The sequence below is a fragment of the Anas acuta genome, chromosome 1, assembly GCF_963932015.1.
Source record: "Anas acuta chromosome 1, bAnaAcu1.1, whole genome shotgun sequence".
Lineage (NCBI taxonomy): Eukaryota > Metazoa > Chordata > Aves > Anseriformes > Anatidae > Anas > Anas acuta.
The window spans coordinates 197,865,254-197,883,706 of record NC_088979.1 but is presented as its reverse complement, the minus strand read 5'-3'; the positions used below and the strand labels follow the sequence as shown (position 1 = coordinate 197,883,706).

The 18,453-nt window shown below is 47.4% G+C and overlaps 1 protein-coding gene across 8 annotated transcripts in view; it reads right to left on the bottom strand.

Moving 5' to 3' along the window:
* The window catches only part of FRMD4A (FERM domain containing 4A), a 346,642-nt gene that overhangs the window by 152,570 nt on the left and 175,619 nt on the right, over positions 1-18,453 (bottom strand). The window contains exon 1 of one of the 8 annotated variants that reach the window (XM_068669997.1): positions 10,460-11,093. The exons of 6 other annotated variants lie outside the window; for them this stretch is intronic. In XM_068669997.1, the coding sequence (XP_068526098.1) occupies positions 10,460-10,618 (159 nt within the window). In that variant the 5' untranslated portion in view covers positions 10,619-11,093. Of the gene's footprint in view, positions 1-10,459; positions 11,094-18,453 lie in introns of those variants that run through there. One more of the 8 variants, XM_068669996.1, reaches the window with a different exon arrangement.

Below are 18,453 nucleotides of genomic sequence, written 5' to 3'. Positions count from 1 at the left end.
GGGCTACATTACCAGCAATTAGTCCCTGGGGACCTGCAAGGTGTCTGGAGCCCTATTAGAGGGCGGGGAGGCTCTCAAACAGCGTCCAGGATAATGAGATCTACTGAGAGTCGGGTTTGTGAAATGGGAAGGGGTGAGGTAAGCCAATGGTTGTCAGCTCCGACACAAATTAGCTCTGCCCACCCTCCAGCATCAGCGAGCCATTTCAGCACTGCGTGTGCCGTACTCCCTGCTGCATTTTCCTGGCCAGGTTTCAGATGCTCCCAACCCTCCCAAGTCTGACGCAAGGAGGAGAGGAAGCTCTAAGGGTGATCCCTCCTTCGCCACCCACAGCTCTCATTAATAAATGAGAGATGGTGGCACAGGAGCAAGGCAGAGTGGGATTGGGCAATCCTAGACCTGTGCAGGACAGGTGGGTCACTTCTGGTCTATTTTTCATCAGCAGCAGTGCCTGAACCCAGGGCTTTGCACACCCAGCCACACAACAACCCCCTCGCTACACATAGGTGCAAGTCAGCAGGAGGGCAGTGCCTTCAATTTTGGGTGGCTCTGAAGCTCTGTGCCCTTTGCTGGAGCAGACACCTGAGAATAACGAAGCCCTTAGACATGAAGAACTTCGGCCAGGACACCTACAGGAATGTCTCCTCGCTCCTGCTGGGACATCCAGGCGCTGTGATGATAACACACAGAAAAGCCCCAGGCAGCAGCAAGCCCCCTGGTCCCACAGACGAGTGCTGTTGACACTGGCTCCTCTGCAGGAATTCAGGATTTCAGCTCGGTGCTATATTTAGGCTGCTCAACTACTGATATTTTCGAAGGTCCTTGGCCTTTGACACGTAAGCGTATTTTCTGGGAGGAAAAAAATCCGTCTCTTTACTAAATGGTGGGAAAATGCAGCCCCCAGAAATGTGAAAGTTTCTGAAACTGGAGCCAGGAGCTAGGAAACGAGCAGGGGAGGCTGTGTGATAAATGCTGTCTGCAGGCTGAGCCAAATACTGAAGGCAGCCCCGTGTCAGGGAGCCTGGGTCTGAGTTAGTGGGACTCAGCTGGCTCCTGACACTACGAACCTCCTGACTATTTACATTGCAGCTTTTACCACGGGAGGAAGAGGAGCTGTTGAGAGCTGATTATCTTGGGACGAAGAGGGAAGAGGTTGAAAATGGGACACGCTTCTTGCTTGAAACGTATTGTCTGCAAAGCAACATCTGGTGTTTAGGAAAAAAAAAAAAGGGGGGGGGGAAAATCCCACTTCCAGATTCCTGCTCTGAGTGTGTTACAGGACCGGGGTCCGAGGGGAAAAGATTTCTGCGAAAATGGCTTGAATGAAAGGATCCCTTTGTAGGAGGCTGTGACTGAGAAATTACAGGAATGTTTGTGATGTGATATAATAGTGGCAATTAAGAGACATTTCAGATGATGAATGCCTGAGAATATGCGATGCAGCACACTTCCCAGAACTCCTCTTTTTCCAAGATGAACAGTGACTCTGTTCTCCCCTTAATTAGAAACTATCCAACCCCCGTGCTGTGTTTTCCCCTTCCTTCTTCCCTACCTCCTCATCCCAATGACTGCTGTAATGTAATTTGCCTGGCACAATCCGTTCCTCGTTTGCAGGCTGGTTTTGCAAAATCCTTAATTGATTGCCTGAGGTTTTGCAAAGCCGAGCCCAGCCAATGCTCCTGCTGACTCTCAGGATTGCTGTCCCAGCTGTGACTCCATGCACGATGACCTGCCTGACTCTAGGCTCCTATGGGGCCCTAAAAACTATTAGAAAAATGTTAAAAAAGAAAGCAAAAGTGGAGTTCAGCCCAAGTACAGCCACTTACAGCAACATAAAATTCTCCGCCTGCAAGCAGCTCGCTCTCCATCACACGAGCTGTTGTTTCGCTGGGATGGAAGTGACTGTACAAACCCCTTAAGCACACAGGGGTTGACACCAGGCCCTGTGGAAGTGGAGCAGAGCAGGTTTGCAGGGGCTGTAAAACCCACATTCCTGCCCTTCTGGAGCTTTATGAGAGCTGCCAGCACCCCTGAGTGCCGGTGGCCGAAGGCTCCCACGCGGCACAAGCGGTCGCACGCAGCAGGGCTTGCAGGTTGTGCAATGCTGCAGACATCATCCAGCTCCTGCCAGGTGCCGGACGGACACTGAGCCCCCATTGGGGTGCCAGAAGGAAGTTCATAACACAGAGGAATTTGACCTTGGATAACTTCTTGCATTTGAGATTTCGCTCTGGCTGTCTTGCGGAGACCTTCGTTGGGGCTGGGGATAGGAGCAGCCCCCCCAGTACGCTTTGTCAGCTGTTCTGGAGTCCTCAGAGGACTCACGTTGTTAAAAAAATACCTCCCAAACTGAAAGGGGAGGAACAAAAAAAGGCAGAGTTTGAAAACCCGTGATTATTTCCCTCCAGCTCAGCTCCATAAGCTTCCAATTTAGGAAAAGGACAACTCTCCTAGGAGAGCCCACGTGAACACATGCAGTGCGCAGTAGGTTTAAATAAAAAACATCAGAGATTAATCAAAATGAACAGACACTAAAAATGGCTCTTTATACTTAAACTACAGAAGTAATTAATGTAAGGATGTTGGTAAAAGATTCGCTGTAGCCACTTGCTTGTGTCAAAGGCAGGCAGGGTTAATATCCTCCTTGGTCCAACCTGGGGGAGAGGGAGGCAGGGGAAGGGAAGCAGCATGTGCCCCGACTTCAGTGCCTCCTGATACTGCCACTGCAATGGCATTAAAAGTCTTTGCTCTGTTCTTTTTTTTTTTTTTTTTTTTTTTCTTTCTTTTTTTTTTTTCCTTTTCCTTTTTTTCCTCTAAAACTGCCATGCCCAAGAGCAGCTGTTTTCTCCAAACAGTTGGATGCTGCACAGGATCGCATTAATGGCACAAATCAGCTCCATCTTTGCTCCCTGAGAACGTCCAAAAGAAATTTCATCCACTGCCCAGAGCCTTTGGTGGAGCAACGAAGGCATTTTGCAATGAGGAGGAAAAGGCAGGCTGTCCCCGTGATGATTTCAGTTTGCACAGAGGAAACAAGTGGAAACCTGATGGGAGTGGACCTATCCCGGGGCTACCCTGGCTCCCAAATTCAGGATGGATTTCTTTTTTTGGGGGAAAACACAGCAAAGGGGTTGAATCGAACAAAAATTCTCCAGGAAAACTCCCCACTGGTCTCAGTTGCTTCAGAGGACTGAATTGTTCAGAAATGTGTCTGTGGGGAAGGCAAAGCTCTTACCAAAAGGGCTTTCTTGGGGCATTCTGAAATGCCTAATTTTTGATAACCAAAGCAGCATGAGATGCTTCCCACTTCATGGTTCAAAATATCGAGCAGAAAATAGTTACGCCTCCGAATACTGCAAATGCAATACCCCCCTTGCCTTGCTGGTAGGTGCATTTATTTATTTATTTTTTCTAAGCAGGGGATCCTCCCTGGGGATCCTCTCAGTTTGGGAAGGTTTGTGTTCCTTGTGGAGAGCAGAGTTTTCACCCCTCACAGCCAAAAGCAAAGATGGGGACAGGAACCCCCAAATCATTGGTGATGGACTTCAAAAGGGCTCAGCTTTGGGTCATATTCAAACCCATCCCTGGCTGGAAATAATTCACATCACTTGTGTCTGCAGCTTGGCTGTGGCCTCTGGAAGCTGAATTGGCAATCTTAACCCATTTATTAGTGGGCTACAATTAGCACCCTGAAAGACTATGCCCGTGTTCATAACCCCGGGAAAACAGGCTCCTCTCCCAAGAACAGACTCATTCCGGAAGATTGAATGTTTCTGACAGAGACGCAGGTTGGAAAAATCTATGCTGGGACAAAAGGATGCCCAATACTTTTCCTGATTTAAGAGGCTGCTATTTTTTTGTGAGAAAAAGACATCGGTCACGAGGCTTGACCACTCGCTCTCCTCCCACGGCCACCCCAAGGCGATTTAATGACTCAGACTCAGGCACTGCCCAGCAAACCCCTGGCGTCCTGTCCCTGGCCTCCAGGAGATCCCTCTGACTCTTGCCTTGACCCACAGCTGCCTCGGAGAGCAGAAGGAAAGATGAGACAGCACGAGCTGCTGAGAGTAGGTGTTTGTGACTATCCGGGAGGCAAAAGGGCTATTGCCCCTGACTTCCAGATGTGCAAGATCCTCTGTGTTCCTCCAGTGAGCTCCACAAACACTTTTTATCTCAAAACCTCATCCTTGGGCAGGACATCCCAGCTATCTCCCAGGCTTCACCTGGGCTGAGCTGCTATTGCTCCCTTGAATGATGCAGTGTGTGATGGAGAGCAGCCCTGGGCAGGCTGACTTGGTGTGCCCTGGTGGTGATTAACACTCATGCCCAGCTCAGGTTTCCTCCATAGGCTGATTTATTTTTTTATTTTTTATTTTTTATTTTTTATTTTTTTCTGTCTCTTTGGATAATTTATCTGGCTAAGATAAATTTTTAAGATTTGCGTTTGCATTTTCCTTTCCTTCCCCTGCCTGTCTGGCCCTCTTTGCTTCTGCCTGTAACGAAGATGGGGTGAGAAACTCTGCAAGCCAAAAGCTCCCGAGCAGCTTTTGGAAACATGCGAGGCTCATTAGCCCTTTCTGCAGCTCTGGGGCTTTTGGACAGAGGGCTTTTTCCTCTTTTTTTTTTATATTTTGTGTGATTAGTGTCAGTTGCCATTGTTGCTTTCCTCTAAGGGAAGCAGTTCAAGTCTCATAAATGCTTAAATATGTAGCAATAAAGTTTGAGACTTCTCAAGGGCAGCCTCACAGCCCATGGACTAGCTCAGCAAAGTAATAGAGAAAAAAAAAATCACAACTGCCTCCTACTAAAGTGGGAATTGAGCAGGCTGCAAGCTCGGAGGGGCCTGACCCAGTTATGATACCTCAAGGAGTGGCTTTAGGGAGCCTGAATCCTCCTGGAGGATTCCCTGGAGCATCTCAGTGCCCCGAGGACAGAGCATCCCCCAGCAAAGAGCTCAAAACCCAACTAACCCATTGAAAAACCCTCTGCTTGGCACAAGAGGAAAAAGGATTTGGGTTTGCTGGCTTGAAGGGAGTTGCTTCCAATAGCCTCAGCTACACGCTGAGACCTGGATAAGGTTTTAGCTACTCATTTGTGGATTTTGCTGGCCTTTTCTGCTGCCCACCCAACACTCTCACGCACCTAATCCCCCATTTCCTCAGCCTTCATCGTGCTCGGAGCTGACTAGATTAATGGGACATGCTAATATGTCAGGCCTGAAAGGAAAGCAAAGAGCTGGTTGTGTTTGAATTCCACATTAATCTACTTGGCAATGAAGCTATAAATCAAAACCTGGAAGTTTTACCAATCTGAAAAGATGTGTTTAACATTCCAGCCCTTTCCTTCCTCTCTGCTGCCCAGCATTGATTTGCAGAGCCATTTACAGCGGCATGGCAGGCTTGCAGAATTCTGCTTTTACTCCTGAGTCCCTAACTATTCATAGGCACAGTAAGCAGGATGAGAAATGACAGTGAGGCAAGAATGAATTTCCCAGATTGTTCCCTTATGAGCAGAAAGACCCCATTCCTGACGGCCAGTTCCCAGAAAAAGGGCAGAAGGGTTTGGGGCTGAAGCACAACATCTCCCAACAGCTGGCTGCTCACCAGAAGGCTCAAGCATGCTTGTCATTCTGCCGTGACTTCAGCAAGATGCCAAAGCAAATGGGTTTATTCCCTGCACCCTTCAGGTCTGCTAAACCTCTCCACAAATGGGGAGGCGTTGTCCTACACCTCATTTTGCTCCTTTCCAAACCAGGAGCTCTGAGTGAGCCTCTCTCAAGCTTTCAATGTCTGTTGGTGTGTCCTCTGCAGGGAAAATAAAATTTGTGGTTTGAGGCTGGTGAATAAAAGGAGTGAATTATCTGAACATCACACCCAAGAGGGATGGGGGTTGTAGGCTGATGTGACTGAGTGCATCAGGGTTGGAATGTGGCAGACCACCTGGGCCTCCTCTGCTGGCAAGGAACACAGAAACCATGAAAACCATCTTCTGGGCTTTGATACCTGCTATCTCTGGTCCAAGAGGAATAATGGTGTGTTCAAGCACTGCAAAAGCACCTTCAGTGCTAAGGGGCTAAGAGTAATGGGTGATTGATATAGCTGGAAACCAGATAGTGAGCTGGGAGCTGCAACCTGATGTTGCCTTGCAGCAACCTCCATCCTGGCATTGGAGTGCCCAGAGTCCCCAGATGTTCCCAAAGGACCCTGGCTTCTCCATTTGTTCCTACAGAACCTTCTTCATCACTCCTTGGCCCTTTATCCTCCTGCCAGCATGGCAAAAGCAGTCTCTTGCTCTTAATTTCAGGTTTAATGTTCAATCCCTGGATGCTACAGCCCAGCTCCCTCCTTAATCCCATTACCTGGAAGTGGATATATGGGGAGCAATGAGGTATTGAAGGCAATTCTGCTCTCCTGTCTATAGCCCCCAGTGAGTCATTTGGGCCGTCTCTGCCTCAGTTTCTAGGGCAGTAAAATAGACATGATGCTACTTAACGCCTCTGCAAAGTAGTTGGTGAATACAAAGCAGTGCACTACCATGTGCAGGAATTAAACGGCTGCGAGGTTTGGTCCTGCAGCTCCTCCAGAGGCTGCTCTGCATCCTGCCTGGGACTCGGTGGGAGCAGTTGGTGGGATTTGGAGCAGACAGTCACATAAACACATTTTTACTGAAGATGTAGGTCCCGGTCTGCTTAATGTTCTTTGACACTGCACAGGCAGGGCCGGGAAGCTAAAACATTTGTTGATGGATTTGGAGATTAAATAAATAGTGAAATATCTTCAGGATGTTAAAATACAGAGCTGACTGCCTGCAATAAAGCAGCCCTCCCCCAGCAGCTCCTAAAAGGGCAGTGTTTCCGCAGCAGCCAGCGCTGTGTTCATTCACGGGGCTGTTTTTTGTAGGTCAGAGCAGCCAGACATCTTCTGGGCACGGGTAAAAATATACCCGGCAGCTCAGTGGCATCTTGCACAACTAAAAGCTTCGGCTGGAAGTTTAGTCTTTGCTATCTCCTTTCCTCAATGGGCTGCAACCACGCAGTTGGAAAGCCACTTGGTGGATCACAAAACACAACTAAAATATAGCAAACGTTCAGCACGGCTGACATCGAGCAAGTAGATACCAAAGGCCTCTAGTTCTCATGTGTCCTGAGTGCCACAGCATCACTTAAAGACAATGAGAAATGGTTTTACTCAGCACCTCCAAAATTAAAATCCGGTTTGGAGATCAAGAATTTTTGATTGTTTCAGTCTTTCTTATAACTACTGCTCACAGCCCGAGCAACTGCAGACGTGATTGTCAGTATGGATTTGAAGGCTGAAATCTGCAGTGGACAGGATGGGATCCTGATCAGCACACCCAACAGCACCCCCAAATTGCTATTCCATCTACCTCTGCTAGTGCGTTGCCGCTGAATTCCCTACAGCCAAGAAAGCAAAGTCTCACTTGGGAATACAGGGAAATGGTGCACAGAGATGGGCAATGACTGCAAGACCTCTGGGTTTTCTCTGTTTGGAGAAGGTCGAAATTCTGTTAGGGTGAATTTGGGTACCTTGGGTTCTGATGCCATTCAGGAGGGAAATCCCATGCTCTGGTGGGAACCTGCACAGATGTTCTCCAGGGCCACAAAGTAAATCCAGGTGTCATGAAGGTGCAGAAGGTACAGGCTATGTTTGCATCGAACTGTCTGTGATGCAAACACCTACAGATCTCCATCTGGACAGAAAGGTGCTGAGGAAGCTGCCACGAACCAGACTGATGCTGTTGGGCAAAGCCAGGCACCTCGCCCTACTCAGACCCCTTGGACCAGGCAAACCCACGCCTGGTCTTGATGCTCACACCCACATGATCACACAAACATATTTCCCTATCACCTGCTCCTCCCTGCTCTCTAAGAAAAAAGGAGAAAAAATGAGAAAAATGTTTTATGCTGTACTGACACCACCAAGTCAACTTCAGCAAGGCTGAACCTGCAAGTGACTCCGGAACAGATTCACTGGGAAGAGATTAGATCAAAGAAGAAAGCATAAAAGAAAGGGATATGTATATAGTGGTGTATGAGAAATTTTGCTCAATTTTACAAGGTTATCTAACATTTCTTTTTAGGGCTGTTTCAGTTCTGGTGCCAGGCAGAGGTGCTACAGCTGATCTATGCTCTGCTTTCAAGATGCAGCAGCAGCAGGGATTAATATATTGCAGCAACAAAACTAGCACAGTCAAGAGATTATTTGTTCATCTAAACACCAAACAATGTAAGAACTCTCTATGTCCGGGTAGGAAGTTATTAAACTGTCAGGCTCTCTGTCCCGGCAATACTCAGCTAAAATACTCTGTCAGCATTTAAGCAGGAGGATGCTGGCTGCTGGAGGAAATGTAGCTAGGATTAACATGCATAAATTCAGAGCCTGTTATCAGCTCATGCTGGTCACTGCTAATACCATTGCTTCTGGCTGGGAAGAGCAGCTATGAGATGCCTTTCCCAAGCAAAACCCCACCCAGCAGCAATCTCCCAGTACCCGGCCCACCATTTCTGGCCCTCTCCAGGCTGGAAGCTGATGGGTGATAAACAAATAACCTCAAGCAAATAAGGTGGTGTGGTTTTAATGAGCTTCTGCAGATGTTCACTGGTTCTGGCTGAGAAATGGGCAGCCACTCAAGCCAGTTTGTGTCCCACCCTCTCCGGTGAGCGTCAGGCTGCATCATTGCTCATGGGGCAGGAGGGGAGGCATCTTTGCCAGTCCCATTTTCCTGGTGGGTCTAAGGGAAGGGGGATAACATGCCATGGACATAATAGAATGCCATGGAGGGCAGATAAAGATGTGCATGTTGTAAGGCAAACAGTGCACTTGTGCATGTGCTCAGTGCACATCAGGGTAAATCAGGTATTAGACCACCGATCCCAAGAGAGCTGTCACACTTCCATGGGCAGCAGCATCTCCCAGTTCCTGGTATTTAGGCTGGCATAGGAGATTTATAGTCTGAGCCTCGATGCATCTCATGGCTACTCAGTTTTTAGGGATGGTTTCACATGGGTAGAGGGTAAAACGAGATTCAGCACTGAGCTGCCTTGCTTCCCCTTCCCATGGCCACGTGGGCAGCTCAGTTCACACAGAGCCATCACCTGATACATCCCAAGATGGTCTCAAGCTGTACCCAGGACCACCAGGGTTATCCGTGGGATGTGGGGTCCTTCTGGGCAATGGGTTTGTGTTATTGGCTGCAGGCATCCTCTAGGATAAATGAATACTTAGAATAAACACACTGCCCATGCCTGCTGAACTCCAAAGGCAGCCATAAAATCTATTCTTGAAGTCGGCAGAAACCAAAGCATGATTTGAAGCTGGTTCAAAACTTGCTGAAATTGCTCTAAGCCTTCCCTTGGTTTCCTTCGATGCAACACACGCAGTTTCTACAGGCTCTTAATCTGGCCTCTTCTGTATAACTTGGCTTCACACATAGAGACTTCCAAAGCACAGGAAAAGCAGAACACTAAGCAAATAGGAGTAGCAGAAAATGCCTTTTCCAAATGCAAACACCCATCAGTCAATCCAACGTCCAGCATTAGCCAAACCAGTGAAGCCGATAAATATTGTAATGGGTTTGTCCCTGCAGCAGAATAAACATCTAGCCTCGGTTGTCTGATTAAAAAAGCAGACGAGCTGGATGCCAGTTGGCTTACAGCAACCTTTCAACCTGGGCTCACCTATGGACTGGAATAAAAGTTGCTACTCAACTTGGCATCCAGTTCCAACAGCTTTGCCGTGACGTTAACACAGAGGATTTAACCCAGTTTAGTCGGTCCCAGTAACAAACACAATTTATTAGAGCTGTTAGCTCAGCTCTCCAGAGCAGCCAGCCCCAAAGCTCCGCGTCCGCTGCTCAGAGCAGCAGAGGGGAAGGCAGCCTCCATGCCACGTAACACATTTACGGGATAAAACAAAAGGTTTGGGCAATCAGATGCCTCAGACTTGCCAGACTGAGCAGTCGGAAGGCATTGCACAAGTCACTTAGGGACAACCAGTGCCTCTGCAGCTTAAAACCGACCGCGCCTGCCCATTTTCTACCAGCAGGTTACATGTCTCGAGGTGTCCTTTCCTCCATGCAAGTTATAAATCGCTTTTGTGCCACCATGGGGACAGCTCGAGGACACAGCACAGCTAAGGCTGGCCATACTTACAGGTATAAAGCTTCATAAGGAGAGGGGACAGAGCAGGGTGACCCTTAATTCCCATTATTCCCCACCACACTATGGGAAGGAGATTTGGGACCAGTGTTCAGCCTCAGGAACCCCACCACCATCCCCAAATCCTGCATTTCTCCCCCACTTTAGGTCTCTGCCCCACCACCTGCAGTGGGACCCACAGTGGGCGGTAGGAGCAGGACTGGACCCCGTGTGGCTCTCCAGGAGGTTTCCCTGCTGCAGCACCAGGATTTGAAGGTCTGGCCTGGTGTTTTATAACCCTACCTGATAAACGGCTCTGGAAATGCACCATGGCTTCAGCATGAGCTGCAGGACCCTCAGATTTCCAAAGCGGCAAGTCCTCAGAGCCCGGGATGTCAGGCTCCACACCAGGCTGTCCCAGCTGTAGAGCAGATCCTCAAAGCCAAAGAGCACAGCAGCCATGCCAGCTCCCCCTGCGAAACGCCCGCGTCTCCCTGCTCGGGGGCGATCAGCTGGTCCCCAGGCGCCTTTAGGGACTGCAAGGTTAAAAAGTCACGGCCATTTCCATCAAAGGAGGAGCAGCAAAAGAAAAGGAAAAAAGCAAAAACAAAACAACAACAACAAAAAAACACACAACCAACCCCCAAAAAATTCAAAACCACCAAACCAAACCCGACAACAAAAAAAGCAGCAGCCAAAATAAACTGGGGATGTGCCTTTCTCCCTTCGCACACACCCTTCAGGATGTGGTTTGTCCCTGCCTGTGTCTTCTCAAGGCGAGTTCTGCTGCACCCGGGGGCGAGCAGGGAAGAGGTGAAAATACCCCTCCTGACTGGGGGAGGCAATCGCACATCCCTCGCGGAGGGCTTCGTGGATGCACTGCATCACCTCCCAGCTCTCCGCGGCAGAACCAAGAAGCAAACTCGGATCCAAAGTCATCACTTTGAAAGCTCGGCGCTGGGACTCCATCCAGAGGGAGGAAAAAAGCCGCTCGCTCTCCCTCTGCCAACATTCCCAAGACATTCCAGAATGGGGCTTAACTCTTTCAACCACTCCCAAACAACAGCTGAGAAGACAGCTTTGCCACATGCAACGTTTCATCCTTTTGTTTTACATGTTGACTAGCCATTGCACGGTTACAATCCAGTCTTTTTTCCACCCAAATGTCTCTTTTGGAGCTTTTACACATTTTGGACCCAGAAGGATACTCGGTCTTCATGTGAGACTTATGTAACTGTCTGAAAACCAGCCTATTTACCCAAGGGATGATATCTTGGAAAGTTGCATGGATTAAACAATATCTATTTTAAATCAGTCTGATTCAGCTGCTGTGGACATATTTTTAACCCTTGCCAAGCTTGAATTAGTAAGGGTGGGTCTCATCCGAGCAAGCACAGGAGAATGTCATTCACTTCTCCACACCTGAGCTGGACAAAAAAATGCCTTTTTAATATGGTTTTGAAAATAATTTATCACCACAAGGCCTTTTCAGTCCAATTAAATCACCATAAATTCCATGTGGTTAATTTGCAACACTTTTTTTTTTTTTTTTTTGACTAAATTCTTCTGCTCCTTGTCCTATGCTCTTTCTGCTAAGGTTTAATAGCCAGGTGGTGAAACTGAGGTGGAATTGTTTTTTTACCAAAACCATAGAACAAATCAGCAACCTTGACGACAGCTGCCTATCTTTTTTTCACTCGTTTCACCCTCCCTACAAAGAATTGTTGAGGAAAAGGACTTGAAGGAAGCCAGATGGGGATTGCCTACATGGAGGCATTTTTTAGAGGGTTAGACAGGACAACTCCACTTTGAGCTGAAATTATGAGGGACCTGCAAGCACTGAGCCCCTAAAACATCAGATGTTGGGTTCTCATAAAACAGAGCTGAGAAGATACCACTTCCCCAAAACCTCCATCGTTTCTCTGATTTACTCTCTGGATGGGGAAGGAGCAGGGACATTCATTACTGGCTGGATTTCCATAGCCTTGTCCCAAGCTGACCCCAACCATGGTTTTATCTGGAGGGCACGAAGTGAGTGGTGCATCATGACCACATCGTGAGGATGCTCATCAGCCCATTGACAGGGAGGTGAAGGGCCAGGAAAATAAAGCTGCAAAATTCACGTTTTCAACCTAATTGCTTCTTCAGTGCACCATTTTTAGAGTGGCATCATAAAAAAATATTTCCTTCAACCTTATTAGATGCTATTTATCCTGCAAAGTGCTATTTTCTTCCCTCCTCCCTCTGACCCCATGTGTCTGTTTTCTTGGTGTCCAGCTTCTGCTCCTAGTCCCTCCTTGCTCATCCCCTCGACTATTTCTTTGCCTGCCTGTAAACTAGGTAACACACTGCCTCTGTTTGTAGCGAGGTAGACAAGGGACCAGGAACTATAAAGCCTCATTTGGAAGAAAGATATTTTTTATATAACTTGACAAGACAATATTTGCTCCAGGCTACAGCCTAGTGCATAAGATCTTTGCCTGGGAGCACAAGAGAGGAAAAGAAAGAAATGTGTTTGATAAAGAAAAACAGAAGGGGGAAGAAACCATCGCGAGTGATTGCTCTGGGATGTGATCTAACCCCTTTGGTATTCTGCAAGGGGGAGAGGAGGGGAAATGGAGGATATGCCACAGGTTTAAAATTAGCTGCTCCACATGTGCATTTGGTCTTTCTGTGTGTTTGAAAGGAGACTTTTGGCCCCCTGTCCCAGCTTGGTAATTACTCAACAGATGAAGGCAGCTCTGAAGGAGCATTTTCACTCCGCTGATGACATAATCAGACTTTCAGAAAACACTTTCCCTACATATTTATTTAACTGATAGACTGGAGCAGGCTCCTTAGGAGTCACTTGAGTCTATAGGAGGCCCAGCGAGCATCTGAATGTGTAGATTTACCTCCATGATTAGAGCAGATTGTTTGGTTTCCTGCAGAGGTTTTCCTGCTGATTAGACACATACTATTTTTGAGGGGGTAAAAGCTGCCTGAATGCAGATTACCCGGCCCAGCTAGCAGCTTCCGAGGGAACTGCAGCCCTGGATGTTTCTCAGGCAAAGGCAGACCTGTCCCCTCCAGACCCCAGCCCCTCTGGACCCTGAGGGGGAAATTAGTCCTGGAATAAGGGTGTAAACCGCCTGATTGTGGATTAAGCAAAATAAGGTAGGTTTGTGATGAAATTCTTTTCTGGAAGCACATAGGAGAAGGTGCAAATGTGTATCCAAAGAGGCCAGAAGTACTTGCTACAGGGTGCAGCAGAAGTGAGAGGAGTAATAAAAGAACGAGACTCAATGACTTGGCTCTTCTGCTGGAGTACACACTAAGTCCCTTCTGTAAAATCATCTTACATTTCTGTAAAACACAGTTAAATTCACCTTTTCTGAGTTCAGTTGGGAAAAAAAAAGGTCCTCTGCACTCTACACAGATCTATAGATACTTGCAGGTCTTCCCAACACAGCCTCTCTAATTATGCACTGATTATTTCCCGCTGTCTCTGAGAAAATGTCAGGCAAAACATTTACTACGAAACCTCCCACGTTTTACTGACAGTCCAAGGGCTGTTACTAGGGTATAAAAATAGCTCCTTATTTTCCATGGAAAAAAAAAAAAGAAAGAAAAAAGGAAAAAAAAAAAGAAAAACCCATTGGGCTGCTGCCTTGTTTCACGGGGCTGTCACCGAAGGCTGAGGTTGGGTTTCTCCACCCAACCCCATCACCGAGCTCCTCCTCACCGTGGTCCCTTGACAGCCACCCCAGTGCTGATGTAGGTTGATGCTGTCTGCATTGGGAGCTCGAGAGATGGATCTACATTTTTTCCTTTAGGCAGACGTTACGTTCTGCCCTCGGAAGGAGAAGTGCAGCATTAATCTCCAGCGCTCTTTCGAGTAAGTCCCTACCCACATCTTTCCGATGGGTGTGGATGTGCCTGGGGGTGTTGACAGACAGACGAGCCGGGTGGAGGGCGGCTTCCTTTGAGCTTGCTGTGGATGTACCAGAAATATCCTGTTTCTGCTCAGCATATGGCCCCAACGGTCCCTGCAGCTCCAGGCCAATGGGCTCTTTTAAGTCTTATTTCAAATCCATTATCCTTTTTGATCTTTATTTCTCTATAATGTTAAGAGGATAAATGTTGTTAGATCTTCCTGTGTAAAGTTCCCTTTCATGTGGAAGCCTCATGCTTTCTTGTGCTGGAAACTGTTCTTTTTTTTTTCCAACAATCGTTTTCTTGGAAATCTTGTGTTTTCCGAGATGTTTAGCTAGCTGCATTTTCCTCCTTGTGCCTTAACGACACATCGTTTTCTTGGCTGATGAGACAGCATCAGATAGGGACGATCCACAGTCAAGTGAAAAAACACATGGAAAAGGAGCTACCACCTTCCTTCACGTGTGCCTACAGCCAGGGCCTTTGGTGGGAGCTTACAACATTCAGCTCCCTCCCATAACTGCTCTGGACCACAAACTCTGCAGAGATTTCCAGACAGGCGCTGGGCTCCCAATCCCTTTGAGAGTCTGAGCCTCTGGGCTTGCCCTGTTCCCACCCCAACCAAGGTGGTCTCATCTCTCAAGTCAACCCATCTGGGCTTCTCCCTCTTTCCCCTGGCAAGTGGCCTCACTGCCACCCAAGGAGGGACCGTGGAGGGTTTCTGCGTGTTCAGGTCAGTGCAGGCCAGTTGGAGCTTCCCAGAGTACAAGGACTAGATACCAGGGGCTTTATTTCCAGTAGCTTTGCCAGGTTTTGAAGTTTATATAAGCAAACATTGGAGGAAAGGGTTTTAAAAGGAGCTTGGCATGGGTTTTTTGAGTTGAAGAAGCAGATCCTCAGACTTTGAGGGCTGTAATAGACAATATATATGTTCTAGGCATAGGAAACGTACCTAAATTTTAAAAAGAGAGTAAAAATCGAGTATGGATATCTAGACTGGCCTGCTAAAAGCTTTGTTCAAATGCCTGTGCCCATTAGAGCGATGAAAATGTAGAGTAACTCTGCTGACTCTGCAATCATTTTGGATTGCTGTAATATAATGACCTCCCTCTGGCTGGGCCATGAGACCTGGGCAACAATCCTGCTTGCACCCGTGCAGCATTGAATAGGGGGCACAAACCCTCCTAGTTCCCTTCTCTGGAGCTGCAGGTCAAGAAGACACTTGTGGGATTATCTTCTTGGAGGTTTTCTGCTCTATGTAAATGTGAGGAACACATCTGCATCGCACCTTCTAACCTCACCCATCACATGTACCCCAGCCACAGAAGTAAAGAGCTTCCACCCCACACCCCCTGGCCACTGACAGCCAGGCAGCTCTTCTGCAGAGAAAATGCCAGAAACCGAAGGCTTCTCTGCCAGTTGCATTTTAAGATGAACATCATGAGTCGGAAATCCTGGCCAATTTCCTCAAGATGTTCTCACGAGCCCATATGGCCTAAAATGTTCCATAATGAAAAGAACTGCTGCTTTGCAGCAATAACTGAATGAAAATTTACTATTCCAGTCATCCACCTTGATCATAATATCTCTAAAGCTTTCTGAAAATGTGAAGTGCTCTGGCAGTGCTAAGTATTATCGTTATGCGAACAGCAGCTCCTTCTGCAGCAGGCTGTACGTGTCCTCACTTTAGAGGGATTTTTATTGACTGACACAGGAGAGTATGTCATATCCTCAAATCATACACATTTAATTTCCTAAAGTAAGCTACATTAGTGATTTAACAAGGTTTAAAAGTAAGCGAGTCCTATGAAGCTGGGCTCGTACTTGTCCCTAATGTTCAAGCTGCTCAAGTGATTTCACTTCTACAGTGCAGAGATGTGAAAGAGATTGTGCAGAGATTTGTTATTAAATCCTCTTTCTCTGTGAGCGCTGCAGTGAATGAGTCTGCGGGAGGGGATGTAGGTCAGAGCAATGTATTAAGTAAATAGTGCAGAACAGCCACGGAAAGTGAATGGCGAGATCTTAAATACGATTATTCACTTTGGAAACCCAAGCTTATGATTAAGTCCGATCCCGCTGGGGATGGCGACGTCCTGTGACTGGGGTGCCCAATCAAAGCTGTGCACACTCCGCACATGCCCATCACTGCTAGGTTCATCATTGTGCTGCTCTCCTGTATTGTTTGCAGAAATGCTCAGGAGAATTACTTTTGGCCAGAAGGAAAGAAAAAAAATACAAAACTATCCCAGCCTGCTTAGGAGGCACGTATAGACAGTGGGCAACGGAAAGCTCATCCAGCAGCTGAGCTGCTTTCCTTCCACGTTACTCACCACTGTCTAAAATAGCCTTTGGCAAGGTTCAGGGGGAAGCAACGTGAACCTCAGGCAAGGCTGTGTTTGTGCCCATCAGGCGGGCGCTGAATTTCAGATGAGATTGAACACACCTGGCTGCTCACCGAAGGAGTCACACCTGTTCACTTACACTTGTCTTGCTTCTAACTTTTCTTTATCCCTTTGGTGACTGGAGCAAATATTTGCATTTACGAGGGGTTCCCCAGTACCCACGTATTCACATAATTATACATTTAGCATGTGCTTCTCACCCCTTCTCAGAAAATGCTGGACAAGCTGTCGAAAGTCCGTGGCCTTGGCCGTGGTTTGGAGGACACATTGCTGCACGTTGCAGGTGTCTCCCAAGCGGCGCTATTTGCCTGGGGGAGAAGATAAATCTGGTGGCTCATAAAAAGCCAGTCTGCAGTTTTGCCCTATGGCAAGAAGGATAATTTAATGAAGGGCGGCCTTGCTGTCTATGTACAAATGTCCTGTTTCAGTAGAACATTTTCTTATAACTACTCCTGCAGATATATTTAAGTAGTCTGTCTGATTCAGACCCTGTGGTAACACTCACAGCATTCAGCGCCTAATACAAAGTCTGTTCTGTTCACAGACAAGAGCTGAGCGTTTCATTAAAAAGAAGGAGGGCAAAGGGAACATATTTTAGAAAATCAATGGACCAGATTTCTCACGTTTGATGTTGCTTATGGGTTGGAAAGCCTGCTGCTGTCTAAGTTAAAGCACATATGTTTAATTTATTCTGAAGCTCCTTATACACGATCATTTCAAATAAATGCCTGCTGCTTAGGATGTAATAGTCACTGGGAAGGGAGGAAGGATATAATATAAGCAGGTCAAATTTGACCTTCCAAGTAGCAATGAGAAGGAATCTGGTCCTCTTCCAGAAAAGTCATCAGTTTCCTGAGTAACATTAGACAAGTCACATAACTTTATGGGTCTCCATTTCCTCAGTAGATTAATTCACTGGCATTTGTCAGGTGCTATGAAATCTCAGGGGAGCTGTTTTACATTAAAAAATAAATATGTGTTCAGCCTGCTGGAAAGCCAAATGGTCCTATTCCGCAAGAATTATGCAGCTAAAAGCAGAAATACCAAAGATATCTTTGATCCATAATGCACTGTCTGTGTTGAAAGATCCTACACTGATTATCAAAATAGGCACAACCGTGGGTGAATAAATGATCCCCAGGGTGAAGGCTGGTTATGTACATACACACCTCTGTGGGAGCAGCACTGTATACATCCAGGTGGTGCTAAATGCACCTGGGGAAGCTGCCGTGGAGGAAGGTGATGGCTCTGCTGACTCTGGAGTACAGAGGTCCCAGGGGAAACCATGGCCTGAGCTGCTAACACCACAAAGCACGATGCCTGCCCACTCATTCATAGCATCTCCAAGGGGCTGACACACGGGACTGGTGTGGTTATCTCTGTTGCCACAGAACAATTAATCTGCAGATGGGAAACTTGGGAGTCAGCGCAGGGGGATTAAAGCACTGCAGCAGATCTTCACGCAGAGAGCATCTCCCCAGCTGGGACCAGTCAGACCTTCTCCGCAGAGCATGAGAGCTGACCTCTACCCCGTTTACTCCCGAAACACAGACCCCTGTGGTTGATGCTAATGGAAAATCTCCATTTGCGTTGCAGGACAGCGCTGGATCCGTGCCATCTGAAGTGATAATGCATGCACAGTTGACAGAAGATGATAACTTGTGCTTACGTTGCTGCTCAACTTAAAACCCTGTACAAACACCAGTTTCTATTGCCTCACAATGCTCTGGGAGATTTGCATCTTTGATCTGCCACCAGGGCCGTGGATAATCTGGGACAAGAGGCCTGATGTGCCTGTGTGGGACAGCCAGTCGCTGTTTTCCCCTTTTTTTAGCTATTTTCTGTAGCTGCTGTTACACCCACGTACCCCCCAGCATCCCCAGACAGGGTGCAGAGCTCCAGGAGGTATAAATAGCAGCCCAGACTCTGTCTGCAGAGGTGGAGTGCAGTTAATCAAACTCCCCCATGCTCTGCCTTCCA